The sequence below is a fragment of the Panulirus ornatus genome, chromosome 63, assembly GCF_036320965.1.
Source record: "Panulirus ornatus isolate Po-2019 chromosome 63, ASM3632096v1, whole genome shotgun sequence".
NCBI lineage: Eukaryota > Metazoa > Arthropoda > Malacostraca > Decapoda > Palinuridae > Panulirus > Panulirus ornatus.
In genome coordinates, this window is record NC_092286.1 from 1,010,337 (window position 1) to 1,031,237 (window position 20,901).

Sequence of the window (20,901 nt, forward strand, 5' to 3'; positions counted from 1 at the left end):
GTAGGATTTTTTCATTTTCTATCTTTGTGAGGTAACATCAACAACAGATGACAGCCTCTTAGTAAGAATTCTGTTGTCTTCCTTCTCAGTTCATACTTTTGGAAATCATTAGCCCAAGAGTGGTGGATTTATTTTCCCATATCTCCAGGGATAACTGACAGAGATACTCAAAATGATAAAATTTTCATTTTTAGAGAAAGAGTTTGGGTAAGGAACCAGAAAAGTTCAAATAGAGGAAATGATAGAATTATAGTTTTTGCAGTTTACAGTTCATGGAGAATGTAGGAGCAGGTTTCTAGGGCCCATTTAGAGGGATCAGTATTCTTGAAGGAGGAGGGCTATGGATGTTATAGATATAGTGAAGACTTCACCAGGTCATATGATCTCAACACCATTAAGCACTTTTTTCCTACAGTTACTGATCTCATTATGTATTTTCTAATTGGACAGTCTTTTCTTGATGTTTTTATGCTAGATTGTTACTTGATCTGGATGTTGATGATGTCCTGCCTGAGTGATGTTGTCCTGTCTGGATGTTGTTGTTCCTTCCCAGGTCTTTTATTTTGTCCTGGTTTAGTGTAGCTGTCCAGCATGAGTAATGTTTTCCAGCATAAGTCCTGTATGAGTGTTTATGTTTTCTTGTGTGAGTGTTGTCTTGCTTCAGTGTTGTTTTTCTCCCTTGTGTGTTGCTGGTGTCATGCCAGAGTGTTGTCATACCTGGGTGTTGTTATATCCTCCCTGTGTGTTGTTGTCATGTGGAGTTGATACTGTCCTGCCAGAGTGTTGTTGTCAGGCTTTGTCATGCCTGAGAGTTGGAACCGTTCTTTCAGTGTTGTTGTTAGGTCTAATTGTTGCTGCTGTCCTGCCTGAGCTTTGTTTTCATGCCTGAGTGTTATTGTCATGCTTAAGTGTTGTTGTCATGCTTCAGGGTTGTTTTTCCTACGTGAGTGTAGTTGTTATGCTTGGGTGTTGTCATACCTGAGTGTTGCTGGTGTCCTAAGTGTTGTTTTCATGTCTGAGTGTTGTTAGTGTCTTAACCTGAGTGTTGGTATCCTGCCTAATCGTTGTTTTCATGCCTAAGTGTAGTTGTCATGCCTGAGTGTTGTTGGTCTCCTAAGTGTTGTTTTCAGGATTGTGTTAGTGTCCTACCTGAGTGTTGTTTTCATGCTTTAGTTGTTGTTAGTGTTCTGTCTGAGTGTTGTCATACTTGAATGTTGTTGGTATCCTGCCTAAGTGTTGTTGTCGTGTCTGATTGTTGTTGCTGTCCTGCTTGAGTGTTGTTGTCATACTTGAGTGTTGTTGGTGACCTGTCTGAGTGTTTTTGTTTTCCTGCCTTAGTGTTGGTGTCCTCCCTGAGTGTTGTTGTCATACCTGAATGTTTTTGTTTCCCTGTCTGAGAGCTGTTTTTGTCCTGCTTGAGTGTTGTAGTTGTCCTGCCTGAGTATTGTTGTCATATTGCTGGAGTGTTTGTTGTCTTTCTTTCTTTTTTGTAGTTGTACTGTTTGCATTGTTGTAGTGTCCTGCTTGAGTGGTTGTAGTTATCTTCCCAAAATTCTTTTTACTTGTCCTGCATGAGTGTTGTTGTTGCCCTATCTTTGTTGTAGATCTGTCAAAGTATCATAGTTGTCCAGCATGAATTGTAGTTGTTCTGTTTGGGTGGTAGGAGTGGACAGATCATCATGTGTTTTGTGTTGAAAGTGTTTTTCTGATATGAACTAGTGATGTGGTGATGATTTGTTGTGTGTCAGTTATAAATGCATTGTTTCTCCCTGACCAGTGAGGAGGGCGGGGAGGGCGCGGGTGATGGTGATGCTGCTCCGCCCACACCCAGACACCACCATGCTAAACATCAGCTCAAGTACGGCGAGCTGGTCATCCTGGGGTGAGTAAGCTACCATTATCATTTCTACTTCCACCACTCATCCTGCCATCAATACCACTACCCTCACCTTAGCTCCCACCCTCACCGGGCAGTTCTTTGTCGACTGAGAATTGGTCACATGGTGTTGACAAGGGTTTACTTAATGAAGTGGAGACCTACCCCAATATATGACACATGCAGTTACAATTTTGCCATGGAACATACACTAATGGAATGCCAAAAGTATAGGAGTCTTAGAGTCAAATGTAAATCATACTGTATAGTAACAGTGGAAGGAATAAAAGTGATGTTAATGTAAATGGACTGAGACATTTTTTTTAAAAGAAGCCAAAATATGTAACAGTTTAAATGACTAAGTGTTTAGATTTCCTTTAAAGGAAGCCAAAATATATTTTTGTTTATTTATTTATTATACTTTGTCGCTGTCTCCCGCATTAGCGAGGTAGCGCAAGGAAACAGACGAAAGAATGGCCCAACCTACCTACATACACATGTATATACATACACATCCACACACGCACATATACATACCTATACATCTCAACGCATACATATATATACACACACAGACATATACATATATACACATGTACATAATTCATACTGTCTGACCTTATTCATTCCCGTCGCCACCCTGCCACACATGAAATAACAACCCCCTCCCCCCTCATGTGTGTGAGGTAGCACTAGGAAAAGACAACAAAGGCCACATTTGTTCACACTCAGTCTCTAGCTGTCATTTATAATGCACCAAAACCACAGCTCCCGTTCCACATCCAGGCCCCACAAACCTTTCCATGGTTTACCCCAGATGCTTTACATGCCCTGGTTCAATCCATTGACAGCACGTCGACCCCAGTATACTACATCGTTCCAATTCACTCTATTCCTTGCATGCCTTTCACCCTTCTGCATGTTCAGGCCCCGATCACTCAAAATCTTTTTCGCTCCATCTTTCCACCTCCAATTTGGTCTTCCACTTTTTGTTCCCTCCACCTCTGACACATATATCCTCTCTGTCAATCTTTCCTCACTGATTCTCTCCATGTGACCAAACCATTTCAAAGCACCCTCTTCTGCTTTCTCAACCACTCTTTTTACTACCACATGTCTCTCTTACCCTCTCATTACTTACTCAATCAAACCACCTCACACCACATATTGTCCTCAAACATCTCATTTCCAGCACATCCACCCTCCTCCGCACAACTCTGTCTATAGCCCATGCCTTGCAACCATATATTATTGTTGGAACCACTATTCCTTCAAACATACCCATTTTTGCTTTCCACAGTAATGTTCTCGACTTCCACACACTCTTCAACGCTCCCAGAACTTTTGCCCCCTCCCCCACCCTATGATTCACTTCCATGGTTCCATCTGCTGCCAAATCCACTCCCAGATATCTAAAACACTTCACTTCCTCCAGTTTTTCTCCATTCAAACTTACTTCCCAATTGACTTGTCCCTCAACCCTACTGTACCTAATAACCTTGATCTTATTCACATTTACTCTTAGCTTTCTTCTTTCACACACTTTACTAAACTCAGTCACCAGCTTCTGCAGTTTCTCACATGAATCAGCCACCAGCACTGTATCGTCAGCAAACAACATTTGACTCACTTCCCGAACTCTCTCATCCACAACAGACTGCACACTCGCCCCTCCCTCCAAAACTCTTGCATTCTTCTCCCTTACAACCCCTTCCATAAACAAATTGAACAACCATGGAGACATCATGCACCCCTGCTGGAAACCAACATTCACTGAGAACCAATCACTTTCCTCACTTCCTACCCATACACATGCCTTACATCCTCGATAAGAACTTTTCACTGCTTCTAACAACTTGCCTCCCACACCATATATTCTTAATACCTTCCACAGAATATCTCTATCAACTCTTATCATATGCCTTCTCCAGATCCATAAATACTACATACAAATCCATTTGCTTTTCTAAGTATTTCTCACATACATTCTTCAAAGCAAACACCTGATCCACACATCCTCTACCACTTCTGAAACCACACTGCTCTTCCCCAATCTGATGCTCTGTACATGCCTTCACCCTCAATCAGTACCCTTCCATATAATTTCCCAGAAGTACTCAACAAACTTATACCTCTGTAATTTAAGCACTCACTCTTATCCCCTTTGCCTTTGTACAATGGCACTATGCAAGCATTCCGCCAATCCTCAGGCACCTCACCATGAGTCATACATACATTAAATAACCTTACCAATCAGTCAACAATACAGTCACCCCCTTTTATAATAGATTCCACTGCAATACCATCCAAACCTGCTGCCTTGCCGGCTTTCATCTTCCTCAAAGCTTTTACTACCTTTTCTCAGTTTACCAAATCATTCTCCCCAACCCCTAACTTTGCACACCACCTTGACACCCTATATCTGCCACTCTATCATCAAACACATTCAACAAACCTTCAAAATACTCACTCCATCTCCTTCTCACATCACCACTACTTGTTATCACCTCCCCATTTGCCCCCTTCACTGATGTTCCCATTTGTTCCCTTGTCTTATGCACTTTATTTACCTCCTTCCAAAACATCTTTTTATTCTCCCTAAAATTTAATGATCCTCTCTCACCCCAACTCTCATTTGCCCTTTTCTTACCTCGTGCACCTTTCTCTTGACTTCCTGCCTCTTTCTTTTATACATTTCCCAGTCTATATTTGAATAATTTTAAGTTTTTATATATCTTTTTTTTCATGCAAAGAAAGCTGTGAATAAGCCTTAGGCTGTGGCCCTTTACAAGTTCACAAAATCAAATAAAATCAGCTATCTTTACCTTGCTCCCACCACCACCACCACCACCTCCCCTGCTGTCACTGAAACCACCAACACCATCCCCACCCCTGTTGTTACTGCCTTCTCCAGTGCTTCCACCATCACCTCTAACCTTTCCTCTTCTTCCACCACCACCACTGTAAACATGGACATAGATTCAGAAATGGGAAATGTTGAAATGTCGTGTTCTGGAAAGCACCATAAACACTGACAATATATGGATGAGCTGGAAAATACTGTAAGAGGTGACACTGTAGAAGATGTACAGGGAGGTACTGTGGACATTAGTGTAGGTGTGGAAAAAGAAGGAAAGAATATGGAAATTGACTTGGAAAGTGGAAGCCTGGAAATTATCTCAGTCTGTGACTAGAGGTACGATGATACTTTGACTCACATACGGAGATACAGAGGTCATACTGAGGAAAGTGGAGGCCAGAAATCCATGACAAGAGATGGAAGAAACAGTGAATGAAAGGGAAAATCACTAGATACTGTGTTTAGGAAATTTGCATGTTTGACAAATTTGATGCATCATATTGGGGAAAATATAAATTTCAACACCTGAATATTTCAGAACCTGCCTAAGAACAGCAAATGCTCCTTAGGTGAGTGATAAGAGTTTTAGCATCCAGAAATACTCAGATCATAATTAGATGAAAGACTTTGCTTAAAGCACTCCTGCATGCCATGTTACTGGGACAGCGAGGCATATACCAGAATATAATCACATTGCATGCTATTGCAGTCAATGAAAAAGTGGTCAAACAAATTTTTAAGACTTGCTCTTTGGGTCACACAGAGGTAGGGGAGAAGTGCTAGATGAGAGATAACATTATGATTATCTATCCTCCACAAAATGATAAAGGAACTGAAGGTGCTATACCAGGCTCACCTGAACAGGGCATATCAATCCTCCAAAACAGTGCCAAAACGAGACACGGCTTGCGATGGAAATATGCTAGATAAGATAACCTAGTTCTTACTAAAAATGAGGATTTCATTAATGTTGGAGAAAATTTTGGTACAAGTGATTATTAACAAATTACTTTTGAGGTTGGTCAACTTGACAGTTACAAAAGTGTACCTGATTTTAAGTATGCAGATTTTGATGATCTGCAAATTGCTCTTGACAGGCAAACCTAGAATGATGTGGTCAATGAAAATGACATGAATTTAGTGTGGAAATAACATTCAAAGCAGTGGAAGGAACTGATTTGCCAGGACATAGTATATGGACTATTTCTAAAATGAAGCCAAGGTGGTAGAATGGCAAAATGAAAAAGTGCCTTTTGTCGAAGGATTTAGCTCATAAGAAACTCAAGGAGACCAGAAACCAACATGACCGAGGAAGTTATGTAAATATGTGTAGACAGAGTTAGAGAGTAATACAACAATGTAAACATCAGTATGAAGCATGTATTGCTGAAAATGGCAGAAGTGCTGTGAAGTTTTATAGTTTTGGTAAAAGCAAGAGCCAGTACCCATTCAGTTGGTCCATTAATTATGGAAAACAGTGATTTAGTTCAAGACAGTTAGGTTGTGGCACAAATCTTAAATGACGTTACTACATCTGTATTTACAATCAGACTCAATCCATGCCCTGAATGCAGTTTCATTGAAGAGAGAGTTGAACTTTCTCTAAGAAATTGACATAAACATTCAAGACTTATTACCAGTAATAAAGAGATTGAATATAAGTAAAATGGCAGGCCTTGAAATTTTTTTCCTAAGGCAACAAAAGAGGCGAGAGATGAGATAGTTAAGCCCTTGTCTGCTCTTTCCAGTGTCACCACAGGAAAAGTTCCAAATAATTGAAGTTTACCACTGTAACCAGTATTCAAAAAAGGGTAATAGGTCACTGTCCGGAAATAATTATCAATTAAAGTTAACATCTGAAGTTGGAAAACTTATGGAAACTGTCATTCAAGATGAAGTATTAAACTGTTTAGAGGACCACCACTTGATAACAGATTCTCATCTTGGTTTTTTGATGAAATTGCTCATGTTTAAACAGTCTGCTTGATCTTTTTTGATATTATCAACATGTTTAATGAAAGTAAAGCATTTGATATCATCTATCTAGATTTTCAGGAAACATATGATATGGTTCTGCATCAAAGGATAACTTGGGAAAATTGTCATGTGGCATTGATGGGGTTGTACTTCAGTGGATAGGAGATTGGTTTACTGGCTGTAAAGTGATTAATGGTCAAGTGCCAGAATGGTTAGATGTTAAAGTGGAGTGCCATGAGGGTTGGTCTTGGGACCTGTTCTCTTTGTCATAGATATTGATGATATTGATTTGGGCTGCTTTGCAAAATATGAAGATATGCTGATGATACGAAGCTGGGAAATAAATCTTCGTATGAATTTGAATGTCTACAGCTCCAGCTGACATAGACAAACTGAAGGACTGGGCTCATAGGTGGCAAAAGAATTTTGATATTGATAAGTGTAAAGTTTTACATGTGGTTAACAAAAAAAAAATATACAGTATGAGTTTTGTTGAACTGCAAAAGGTAAATGAGGAAAAAGACAGTCGCGATAATCTCTGTTAAGCTAAACCCAAGTAAGCAGTACACAGGCATGAACAAAATTCTTAGATTCATGGCTAGGGCCTTCGAATTTCAGTCCAAAGAAATCATCCTTACCCATTACATTCATTGGTTTGTCCTCATCTTGAATATTGTGTTAAGTTGTAGTCACCCTGCATAAAAAAAAAGAGACTGAAGAGAGTGCAATGTTGAGCTGCCAGGCTTAGAAACAATTTCCACAATAGCATATTAGATTACTTGAATCTATTTAGCTTAGAAAAGAGAAGGTTGAGAGGTGATGTAGTACAAGCAGAAGCTTAGATGTTTTACAGTTTGAGGATTGGATAGAATTGCAGTTGAATTTATCAAGAAAGGGATGACATTTTTGTTAATGAGTTAGTCAATCATTGCAGTGTTTGTTTGGCCCTAGGTGAGGTGCTTGAGGAATGGCAGAATGCATGTTTAATGCCCTTATATAAAAACAAGGGAGACAAAAGTGAATATTAAAATTACGGAGTTATAAGTCTGCAGAGCAAACCTGGTATATGCATGGAAGAGTGGTGACTGAGAGGGTGACAAGAGCATTAGATTGAGAGGAGCAGTGTGGCCTCAGGAGTGGTGAAGGATGTGTGGAACATGTGTCTGCTTTGAAAATTTTATGTGAGAAAACTTACAGAAAGATAAGAACTTATGTAAGGCATTTATTGAACTGGAAGAAGTGTATGATAGGGTTGACAGATGCTCTGTAAAAGGTTTTACAAACATATGATGGTGTGGGAAAAAAGGTACTAAATGCACTTAGTTTTTTTTTAAGAAACTTAGGGATGCAAAAAGTAGGAAGGGAGGTGGTAGAGTGGTTCCTAGTGATTGTGGGTCTGTATCAAAGGTGTATGATGTCCCCATGGCTGTTTGATATGTTCATAGACAGTTTGGTGGTTTTAGAGTAAGGAGCAGGACTACAGGTGAGTGGCACCTGAGAGATGAGTCAGTTACTTTTTGCATATGATATGGCTCTGGTGGCAGACTAGGTAGGGAAAACCCCAGAAGTTGGTGTTTGAGTTTGGGAAAGTGTACGAAAAGAGGAAGTTAGAATTGAACAGTTGCAAGCTAATGAGATTTAGCAGGGTGATGAGACAAGATGATTTGCATGGAATTTTGAATGGGGAGAACCTCAAGGAATTGAAGTGCTTTAGGTAGCAGAGATTAGAAATGGCATTGATCGGAACCATGGGAGCTGAAATGATACATGGGAGACTAAGGTCGGGTTCATTGAGGGCCAATGTCTTGTAGAAGGTTCAGTAGTCCCAGAGGTTTTGTATGGATGTGAATCTAGAGCCTCAAATGCAAATGAAAGGAAGAGGATGGACTTGTTGGAAATGAAATGTGAAAGAACAGTATGTGGTGTGAGGTGGTTTGGTCGTATAAGGAATAACAGTGTAAGAGCAAGGGTGGTAGTAGGTGCAGTTGGATTGAGAGAGCTGAGTAGGGTGTGCTTCTCATGGAGAGGATGAGTGAAGAAAGACTGACTAAGAGAATATACACCCATGTTTCAGAAGTATAGGGAGTAAGGGGAGGGAGATAAGAATGGAATTAAAGGATTGAGTGAAAAAGGCCATAAGGTATCATGAACTGAACTTTCAGGAGTTTTAGAGGCATACATAGGATAGAATGGATTGGATTGATGTGATGTGTGTGTTTGTGGTGGTGGTCCCCCTTTTTTTAGGGGGGATGAATAAGCTCAAAAAGGGCTTATGAATCTGTCAGGGTAAACCATGGAATGGTTAGTAGGTTTTAGCTGTGGATGATGGGCTCTGGTTTTGGTGCATTTATACATGATATATGGAGAAGCAAAAATGGGTATGTTTGAAGGAATAGTGGTTCCAACAATGTTGTATTGTTGCGAGGCGTGGGCTATGGATAGAGTTGTGCGCAGGAGGGTGGATGTGCTGGAAATGAGATGTTTGAGGACAATGTGTGGTGTGAGGTGGTTTGATCGAGTAAGTAATGTAAGGGTAAGAGAGATGTGTGGAAATAAAAAGAGCGTGGTTGAGAGAGCAGAAGAGAGTGTTTTGAAATGGTTTGGGCACATGGAGAGAATGAGTGAGGAAAGATTGACCAAGAGGATATATGTGTCGGAGGTGGAGGGAACGAGGAGAAGTGGGAGACCAAATTGGAGGTGGAAAGATGGAGTGAAAAAGATTTTGTGTGATCGGGGCCTGAACATGCAGGAGGGTGAAAGGCGGGCAAGGAATAGAGTGAATTGGATTGATGTGGTATACCGGGGTTGACGTGCTGTCAGTGGATTGAATCAGGGCATGTGAAGCGTCTGGGGTGAACCGTGGAAGGTTGTGTGGGGCCTGGATGTGGAGGGGGAGCTATGGTTTCGGGCATTATTGCATGACAGCTAGAGACTGAGTGTGAATGAATGGGGCCTTTGTTGTCTTTTCCTAGTGCTACCTTGCACACATGATGGGGGAGGGGGATGGTATTCCATGTGTGGTGAGGTGGCGATGGGAATGAATAAAGGCAGACAGTGTGAATTGTGTGCATGGGTATATATATGTATGTGTCTGTGTGTGTATATGTATGTGTACATTGAGATGTATAGGTGTGTATATTTGCGTGTGTGGACGTGTATGTATATACATTGTGTATGGGGGTGGGTTGGGCCATTTCTTTCGTCTGTTTCCTTGCGCTACCTCGCAAACGCGGGAGACAGCGACAAAGCAAAAAGAAAAAAAAATGAGAATGATTGTGAGTAAATGAGGCCATTGATTGTTTGTTCCTGGAACTACCTTGCAAAAATAGGAAACAGCAAATAAGTATGAAAAACTGCATAGATCCTGTTGTTTGCCACCATTCTCAGTTCTCCCTCCTTTACTTTATTATAGATCTTTTGTTGTCTCTCATTTTATGATGATGCTGTTATTCCTTTTTCATTTATTTGTGCTGAGAATCATGAGACAAGTAATATATGTATCGTGATTAGTAAGACAGAATATATTCATCTTGTTCGTGATAATCAGTGTTGATTGCAAAGATAAGGAATTCTGTTGTGTAGCTTCTCATACTTGCTGTTTGATTTTAGGTACAATGGTTATTTACCTCCATGTGACAAAGGCCGACGACGAAGTAAATTTGTGCTCCACAGGCGTCCAGGTGCAAATGGAGTGAAACCTGCAAGACATTATGTTGTTCGAACACCTCAAAATACACAGGTAAGCTTATGAAAACCTTTTCCTTTTTGTTTATGAACATCTGAGTTTTTAAGAAAAGTATATCAAAGGCTATTGTGCTATTGAAACTCTGTGTACACAGATTTTCTGTTTATTTAGTGTAAGCTTTAACTTTGTGAAAATGGTGATATTGTAATCTCTTGCTGTATGAAAATGATGAAAGAATGATAATTTCAAGGAATTCTATCTGTCTATATCCTTGATTCACTTTTCCTTTGGAAATTCCCCTCAAGGGGCTGGCCACAGCAAAAGAAGATTCTCCATAACTGATGAACTCTAGTGCTGCTTTTTACCCTCTAGTGCCTTACTCTTGGCAAGCCACTGGCAGAGGGCAGCTCTACAACTATGTTTTCAGACTCCTACTTAAATGTTCCTGATTATTACTTTTGCTTAATGTGTCTGCATAATGTTCTTGCCTAATGTTTAAACCTACTACTTGTAACAAATAGTCCCACCTAATGTTCCTATCCACTGCTTCTACGTAATGTTTTCCATGTAATGCTTCTGTCTAATGTTTCTAAGTACTGCTTCTCTCTATTGCTCTTACTGTTTTGCCAAAAGGCATGGCTAGCGCAAAGCACTTACCATATGAAAATGTAGTGCTATGAAGAACAAGTTGGGTGAGGTAAGTGTTGTTAAGTGTTATGTATGACAAGGAAGGATTATACTAGATCAGCCCAGGTATGGAGACTACATGGGCCTGTGTATTGTGGCTTCCAACAGCTTGATGAATGAATGACCCATTCCAGCAGCCTGGGCCCAGCCCAGGCTTTGGGGTTAGCAGCAAAGAATTTGTAAGGTATTCACCAGATTGGCAGAATAACAAGTACTATGGAATGATGCCTGTAGTACATCAAAATTTTTAACCATGTGGTTTTGGTTGTCAAACTTTTGTTTGGCACTTTCAATACAAATGATGTCAAAGTCTGTTATAAAGAAGTGCAAAACACTTGTCTCTCATGCTGAAGATTGAGACACTTGCAAAAAATTCAGTGTTATGCCTTCAGCAACTTAACCCACTTGCCAAAGTCCTTAGTTGTACCCATGCACATGGAGTACATGCATGCTGGCCCCTCATGCCAGGGGGGCCCCATTTTTAGGTCAAAATTCTTTTTCTTAGTGGTTAGATTATTCCAACTATCCCCTACTCTTAACACTAAACCAGTACTTCTTAACACCTTTTTTATCCAGCTTTTTGCCAGGCTTTTTATTATGACCTCTGATTACTCTGGTGCTGCATTTCTTGAGGAATGATTTAGAAACTTGAAAGCTGTTATCAGGTCCCCCTTCTCTCTTCTCTCTTCTATGGAGGATAGCTTTGTAGCCTTCATCCTTTCAGTAGCTCATTTCTTTTGATTTAGATGCTATGTAACTTGTCCTTCTCTTTACCTTCTCAATCAGATCTTTGTTCTCTTTTAGGTACAGTGAGCAGACTTATGAGAATTAATCCAGTTTTTGTCTGATATATTTTTTTTTTCTTTTTTTTTTGCTTTGTCGCTGTCTCCCGCGTTTGCGAGGTAGCGCAAGGAAACAGACGAAAGAAATGGCCCAACCCACCCTCATACACATGTATATACATACGTCCACACACGCAAATATACATACCTACACAGCTTTCCATGGTTTACCCCAGACGCTTCACATGCCCTGATTCAATCCACTGACAGCACGTCAACCCCGGTATACCACATCGATCCAATTCACTCTGTTCCATGCCCTCCTTTCACCCTCCTGCATGTTCAGGCCCCAATCACACAAAATCTTTTTCACTCCATCTTTCCACCTCCAATTTGGTCTCCCACTTCTCCTCGTTCCCTCCACCTCCGACACATATATCCTCTTGGTCAATCTTTCCTCACTCATTCTCTCCATGTGCCCAAACCATTTCAAAACACCCTCTTCTGCTCTCTCAACCACGCTCTTTTTATTTCCACACATCTCTCTTACCCTTACATTACTTACTCGATCAAACCACCTCACACCACACATTGTCCTCAAACATCTCATTTCCAGCACATCCATCCTCCTGCGCACAACTCTATCCATAGCCCACGCCTCGCAACCATACAACATTGTTGGAACCACTATTCCTTCAAACATACCCATTTTTGCTTTCCGAGATAATGTTCTCGACTTCCACACATTCTTCAAGGCTCCCAGGATTTTTGCCCCCTCCCCCACCTTATGATCCACTTCCGCTTCCATGGTTCCATCCGCTGCCAGATCCACTCCCAGATATCTAAAACACTTTACTTCCTCCAGTTTTTCTCCATTCAAACTCACCTCCCAATTGACTTGACCCTCAACCCTACTGTACCTAATAACCTTGCTCTTATTCACATTTACTCTTAACTTTCTTCTTTCACACACTTTACCAAACTCAGTCACCAGCTTCTGCAGTTTCTCACATGAATCAGCCACCAGCTCTGTATCATCAGCGAACAACAACTGACTCACTTCCCAAGCTCTCTCATCCCCAACAGACTTCATACTTGCCCCTCTTTCCAAAACTCTTGCATTCACCTCCCTAACAACCCCATCCATAAACAAATTAAACAACCATGGAGACATCATACACCCCTGCCGCAAACCTACATTCACTGAGAACCAATCACTTTCCTCTCTTCCTACACGTACACATGCCTTACATCCTCGATAAAAACTTTTCACTGCTTCTAACAACTTGCCTCCCACACCATATATTCTTAATACCTTCCACAGAGCATCTCTATCAACTCTATCATATGCCTTCTCCAGATCCATAAATGCTACATACAAATCCATTTGCTTTTCTAAGTATTTCTCACATACATTCTTCAAAGCAAACACCTGATCCACACATCCTCTACCACTTCTGAAACCACACTGCTCTTCCCCAGTCTGATTCTCTGTACATGCCTTCACCCTCTCAATCAATACCCTCCCATATAATTTACCAGGAATACTCAACAAACTTATACCTCTGTAATTTGAGCACTCACTCTTATCCTCTTTGCCTTTGTACAATGGCACTATGCACGCATTCTGCCAATCCTCAGGCACCTCACCATGAGTCATACATACATTAAATAACCTTACCAACCAGTCAACAATACAGTCACCCCCTTTTTTAATAAATTCCACTGCAATACCATCCATATATATATATATATATATATATATATATATATATATATATATATATATATTTTTTTTTTTTTTATTATACTTTGTCGCTGTCTCCCGCGTTTGCGAGGTAGCGCAAGGAAACAGACGAAAGAAATGGCCCAATCCCCCCCATACACATGTATATACATACGTCCACACACGCAAATATACATACCTACACAGCTTTCCATGGTTTACTCCAGACGCTTCACATGCCTTGATTCAATCCACTGACAGCACGTCAACCCCGGTATACCACATCGCTCCAATTCATTCTATTCCTTGCCCTCCTTTCACCCTCCTGCATGTTCAGGCCCCGATCACACAAAATCTTTTTCACTCCATCTTTCCACCTCCAATTTGGTCTCCCTCTTCTCCTCGTTCCCTCCACCTCCGACACATATATCCTCTTGGTCAATCTTTCCTCACTCATTCTCTCCATGTGCCCAAACCACTTCAAAACACCCTCTTCTGCTCTCTCAACCACGCTCTTTTTATTTCCACACATCTCTCTTACCCTTACGTTACTCACTCGATCAAACCACCTCACACCACACATTGTCCTCAAACATCTCATTTCCAGCACATCCATCCTCCTGCCCACAACTCTATCCATAGCCCACGCCTCGCAACCATACAACATTGTTGGAACCACTGTTCCTTCAAACATACCCATTTTTGCTTTCCGAGATAATGTTCTCGACTTCCACACATTCTTCAAGGCTCCCAGAATTTTCGCCCCCTCCCCACCCTATGATCCACTTCCACTTCCATGGTTCCATCCGCTGCTAGATCCACTCCCAGATATCTAAAACACTTCACTTTCTCCAGTTTTTCTCCATTCAAACTCACCTCCCAATTGACTTGACCCTCAACCCTACTGTACCTAATAAACTTGCTCTTATTCACATTTACTCTTAACTTTCTTCTTCCACACACTTTACCAAACTCAGTCACCAGCTTCTGCAGTTTCTCACATGAATCAGCCACCAGCGCTGTATCATCAGCGAACAACAACTGACTCACTTCCCAAGCTCTCTCATCCCCAACTGACTTCATACTTGCCCCTCTTTCCAAAACTCTTGCATTTACCTCCCTAACAACCCCATCCATAAACAAATTAAACAACCATGGAGACATCACACACCCCTGCCGCAAACCTACATATATATATATATATATATATATATATATATATATATATATATATATATATATATATATATATATATTCCCTACCATACCAAATCTCTTATACACACCTATATCTCTTGGGTCATTCCATAAGGTCATACCACGTGTTCCTTTCAAACAGCTTATTTCAACAGCCTGAATTCTTGACTTGTGTAACTCATTCCATGTCCATGTGCAGCACCCATTCTGCCTTACGTGGTAAATGAAAGACTATAGACATGACCACAACAAAACTGTTTCAAAAAACAAAAGGCTTTCCATGTGCTATGTCTACAAGGGAAAGGTTAGTATATTTCTAGAAAGTAGAAAATATCACAAACTATTCAGGTCCTTTACACAAGCTGACAAAATACACAGGTTTCATAAATCAAATATAGTTAGAAAGATAGATAGACATAAAATATGTAACAACCCATGAGATTCACAATTTTCTTACAATACTACTAAATAACACATTAGGCAACTTTATACTCACTCCAGTCTACATGGTACTCCTTCACTGCCATTTTCCATCTTGGTGGGGGAATTATTGTGGTGTGTTACAGTGTTACAGTGGATGAAATGTAATACTTTTACTTGGTTTGGGCATGTGGAAAGAGTGCGGTATGAAGAGTTTATAAGGAGAATGTATGATAGTTCAAGGGGTTGATGCAAGAGAAGGAGAACTGGAGGGAGAGAAATGGTTAAAGAATGCATGGAATGGTGTATGTGAGGGAGGCATATATGGACCAGAATAAGTGTTAACTTTTAGTATGACTACCTTTTTTAATGGGAGTTCCCATAAGGAATAGGCATCAGAGATATATATGGATAGGATGCTTTACTTTAAAGCAACTCTGTGAAGGATGATAACAAAAATAGTGTGTGAAATTTTTTATTTTGGTATAGCTGAAGTGATTACTGCAAGTCCTGGTGCCTTTCCTTTTCCACCCTTGCAGCTCACTGTTAGAGGTCTGTTAGTTTTTTACATCATACTTGAATACCCACGGGACGGCGGCGGGGCAAAGTGAATAAATAGATAAATATATATAGGGGAGAAAGAATACTTCCCACGTATTCCCTGCATGTCGTAGAAGGTGACTAAAAGGGAAGGGAGCGGGGGGCTGGAAATCCTCCCCTCTCATTTTTTTTTAAATTTTCCAAAAGAAGGAACAGAGAAGGGGGCCATATGAGGATATTCCCTCAAAGGCCCAGTCCTCTGTTCTTAACGCTACCTCGCTAATGCGGGAAATGGCGAATAGTATGAAAAAAAAAAAAAATATATATATATATATATATATATATATATATATATATATATATATATATATGTATATCTTTCTTTTCTTTCTTTCATACTATTCGCCATTTCCTGCATTAGCGAGGTAGCGTTAAGAACAGAGGACTGGGCCTTTGAGGGAATATTCTCACGTGGCCCCCTTTTCTGTTCCTTCTTTTGGATGATTAAAAAAAAATGAGAAGGGAGGATTTCCAGCCCCCCGCTCCCTTCCCTTTTAGTCGCCTTCTACGACACGCATGGAGAGAATGAGGGAGGAGAGATTGACAAAGAGGATATATGTGTCAGAGGTAGAGGGAACAAGGAGAAGTGGGAGACTAAATTGGAGGTGGAAGGATGGAGTGAAAAAGATTTTGAGTGATCGGGGCCTGAACATGCAGGAGGGTGAAAGGCGTGCAAGGAATAGAGTGAATTGGAACGATGTGGTATACTGGGGTCGAGGTGCTGTCAATGGATTGAACCAGGGCATGTGAAGCGTCTTGGGTAAACCATGGAAAGTTCTGTGAGGCGTGGATGTGGAAAGGGAGGTGTGCTTTCGGTGCATTATTACATGACAGCTAGAGACTGAGTGTGAACGAATGTGGCCTTTATTGTCTTTTCCTAGCGCTACCTCACACACATGAGGGGAGAGGGGGTTGTTATTTCATGTGTGGTGGCGATGGGAATTAATAAGGGCAGACAGTATGAATTATGTACATGTGTATATATGTATATATCTGTGTGTGTATATATATGTATACGTTGAGATGTATAGGTATGTATATTTGCGTGTGTGGACGTGTATGTATATACATGTGTATGTCGGTGGGTTGGGCCATTCTTTCATCTGTTTCCTTGCGCTACCTCGCTAACGCGGGAGACAGCGACAAAGCAAAGCATAGAAATATATTTATTATTTATATTTATTTTGCTTTGTCGCTGTCTCCCACGTTTGCGAGATGGCGCAAGGAAACAGACGAAAGAAATGGCCCAACCCACCCCCATACACATGTATATATATACATGTCCACACACGCAAATATTCATACCCATACATCTCAATGTACACATATGAATACACACACAGACACATACATATTTACACATGCACACAATTCACACTGTCTGCCTTTATTCATTCCCATCGCCACCTCGCCACACACGAAACAATATCCCCCTCCCCCCTCTTGTGTGCGAGGTAGCACTAGGAAAAGACAACAAAGGCCCCATTCGTTCACACTCAGTCTCTAGCTGTCATGCAATAATGCCTGAAACCACAGCTCCCTTTCCACAACCAGGCCCCACAGAACTTTCCATGGTTTACCCCAGACGCTTCACGTGCCCTGATTCACTCCATTGATAGCATGTCGACCCTGGTATACCACATCGATCCAATTTACTCTGTTCCTTGCCCGCCTTTCACCCTCCTGAATGTTCCGGCCCCGACCACTCAAAATCTTTTTCACTCCATCTTTCCACCTCCAATTTGGTCTCCCATTTCACCGCGTTCCCTCCACCTCCAACACATATATCCTCTTCGTCAATCTTTCCTCACTCATTCTCTCCATGTGCCCAAACCATTTCAAAACACCCTCTTCTGCTCTCTCAACCACGCTCTTTTTATTTCCACACATCTCTCTTACCCTTACATTACTTACTCGATCAAACAACCTCACACCACATATTGTCCTCAAACATCTCATTTCCACAACATCCACCCTCCTGCGCACAACTCTATCCATAGCCCACGCCTCGCAACCATACAACATTGTTGGAACCACTATTCCTTCAAACATACCCATTTTTGCTTTCCGAGATAATGTTCTCGACTTCCACACATTCTTCAAGGCTCCCAGGATTTTCGCCCCCTCCCCACCCTATGATTCACTTTCGCTTCCATGGTTCCATCCACTGCCAGATCCACTCCCAGATATCTAAAACACTTTACTTCCTCCAGTTTTTCTCCATTCAAACTTACCTCCCAGTTGACTTGACTCTCAACCCTACTCTACATAATAACCTTGCTCTTATTTTCATTTACTCTTAACTTTCTTCCTTCACACACTTTACCAAACTTAGTCACCAGCTTCTGCAGTTTCTCACATGAATCAGCCACCAGCGCTGTATCATCAGCAAACAACAACTGACTCACTTCCCAAGCTCTCTCATCCCCAACAAACTTCATACTTGCCCCTCTTTCCAAAACTCTTGCATTCACCTCCCTAACAACCCCATCCATAAACAAATTAAACAACCATGGAGACATCACACACCCCTGCCGCAAACCTACATTCACTGAGAACCAATCACTTTCCTCTCTTCCTACATGTATACATGCCTTATATCCTCAATAGATATTTATGGTTTCAGAAGTGGTAGAGGATGTGTGGATCAGGTGTTTGCTTTGAAGAATGTATGTGAGAAATACTTAGAAAAGCAAATGGATTTGTATGTAGCATTTATGGATCTGGAGAAGGCATATGATAGAGTTGATAGAGATGCTCTGTGGAAGGTATTAAGAATATATGGTGTGGGAGGCAAGTTGTTAGAAGCAGTGAAAAGTTTTTATTGAGGATGTAAGGCATGTGTACGTGTAGGAAGAGAGGAAATTATTGGTTCTCAGTGACTGTAGGTTTGCGGCAGGGGTGTGTGATGTCTCCATGGTTGTTTAATTTGTTTATGGATGGGGTTGTTAGGGAGGTGAATGCAAGAGTTTTGGAAAGAGGGGCAAGTATGAAGTCTGTTGGGGATGAGAGAGCTTGGGAAGTGAGTCAGTTGTTGTTCGCTGATGATACAGTGCTGGTGGCTGATTCATGTGAGAAACTGCAGAGGCTGGTGACTAAGTTTGGTAAAGTGTGTGAAAGAAGAAAGTAAATGTGAATAAGAGCAAGGTTATTAGGTACAGTAGGGTTGAGGGTAAGTCAATTGGGAGGTAAGTTTGAATGGAGAAAAACTGAAGTAAAATGTTTTAGATATCTGGGAGTGGATCAGGCAGCGGATGGAACCATGGAAGCGGAAGTGGATCATAGGGTGGGGGAGGGGGCAAAAATCCTGGGAGCCTTGAAGAATGTGTGGAAGTTGAGAACATTATCTCGGAAAGCAAAAATGGGTATGTTTGAAGGAATACTGGTTCCAACAATGTTGTATGGTTGCAAGGCGTGGGCTATGGATAGAGTTGTGCGCAGGAGGATGGATGTGCTGGAAATGAGATGTTTGAGGACAATGTGTGGTGTGAGGTGGTTTGATCGAGTAAGTAACGTAAGGGTAAGAGAGATGTGTGGAAATAAAAAGAGCGTGGTTGAGAGAGCAGAAGAGGGTGTTTTGAAATGGTTTGGGCACATGGAGAGAATGAGTGAGGAAAGATTGACCAAGAGGATATATGTGTCGGAGGTGGAGGGAACGAGGAGAAGTGGGAGACCAAATTGGAGGTGGAAAGATGGAGTGAAAAAGATTTTGAGTGATCGGGGCCTGAACATGCAGGAGGGTGAAAGGCGGGCAAGGAATAGAGTGAATTGGATCGATGTGGTATACCGGGGTTGACGTGCTGTCAGTGGATTTTATCAGGGCGTGTGAAGCGTCTGGGATAAACCATGGAAAGCTGTGTAGGTATGTATATTTGCGTGTGTGGACGTATGTATATACATGTGTATGGGGATGTGTTGGGCCATTTCTTTCGTTTGTTTCCTTGCGCTACCTCGCAAACGCGGGAGACAGCGACAAAGCAAAAAAAAAAAAATATATATATATATATATATATATATATATATATATATAATATATATATATATATATATATATATATATATATATATATATATATATATATATATATATATATATTTTTTTTTTTTTTTTTTTTATACTTTGTCGCTGTCTCCCGCGTTTGCGAGGTAGCGCAAGGAAACAGACGAAAGAAATGGCCCAACCCCCCCCATACACATGTACATACACACGTCCACACACGGAAATATACATACCTATATATATATATATATATATATATATATATATATATATATATATATATATATTTTTTTTTTTTCTTTTTTTCATACTATTCGCCATTTCCCGCGATAGCGAAGTAGCGTTAAGAACAGAGGATTGGGCCTTTGAGGGAATACCCTCACCTGGCCCCCTTCTCTGTTCCTTCTTTTGGAAAATAGAAAAAAAAAAAAAAAAAAATGAGAGGGGAGGATTTCCAGCCCCCCGCTCCTCGCCTCCTACGACACGCAGGGAATACGTGGGAAGTATTCTTTCTCCCCTATCCCCAGGGATATATATTTATATATTTTTTTTTTATTATATATTATACTTAATCGCTGTCTCTCGTGTTAGCAAGGTAGCACAAGGAAACAGGTGAAAGAATGGCCCAACCCACCCACATACACATGCATATACATAGACACTCACACATGCACATATACATACGTATACATTTCAATGTATACATACATGTACCTACACACACATATACATATATACAAATGTACATATTCATATTTATCCCTGTGGATAGGGGAGAAAGAGTACTTCCCACGCGTTCCTCACGTGTCGTAGAAGGCGACTAGAGGGGATGGGAGCGGGGGGGTAGAAAACCCTCCCCTCCTTGTATTCTAACTTTCTAAAAGGGGAAACAGAAGAAGGGGTCACGCGGGGAGTGCTCATCCTCCTCGAAGGCTCAGATTGGGGTGTCTAAATGTGAGTGGATGTAGCCAAGATGAGAAAAAGGAGAGATAAGTAGTATGTTTGAGGAAAGGAACCTGGATGTTTTGGCTCTGTTAAAGGGGGAGAGTGGTTTGGGAATGTCTTGGGAGTAAAGTCAGGGGTTAGTGAGA

At 41.0% G+C, this 20,901-nt stretch overlaps 1 protein-coding gene across 2 annotated transcripts in view; it reads left to right on the forward strand.

Moving 5' to 3' along the window:
- Positions 1 to 20,901, forward strand: part of Pli (E3 ubiquitin-protein ligase pellino) — a 198,518-nt gene that overhangs the window by 36,454 nt on the left and 141,163 nt on the right. For both annotated transcript variants that reach the window (XM_071656594.1, XM_071656595.1), the window contains exons 3-4: positions 1,778 to 1,882; positions 10,323 to 10,452. In XM_071656594.1, coding sequence (XP_071512695.1) covers positions 1,778 to 1,882; positions 10,323 to 10,452 — 235 coding nt within the window. The remainder of the gene's footprint in view (positions 1 to 1,777; positions 1,883 to 10,322; positions 10,453 to 20,901) is intronic.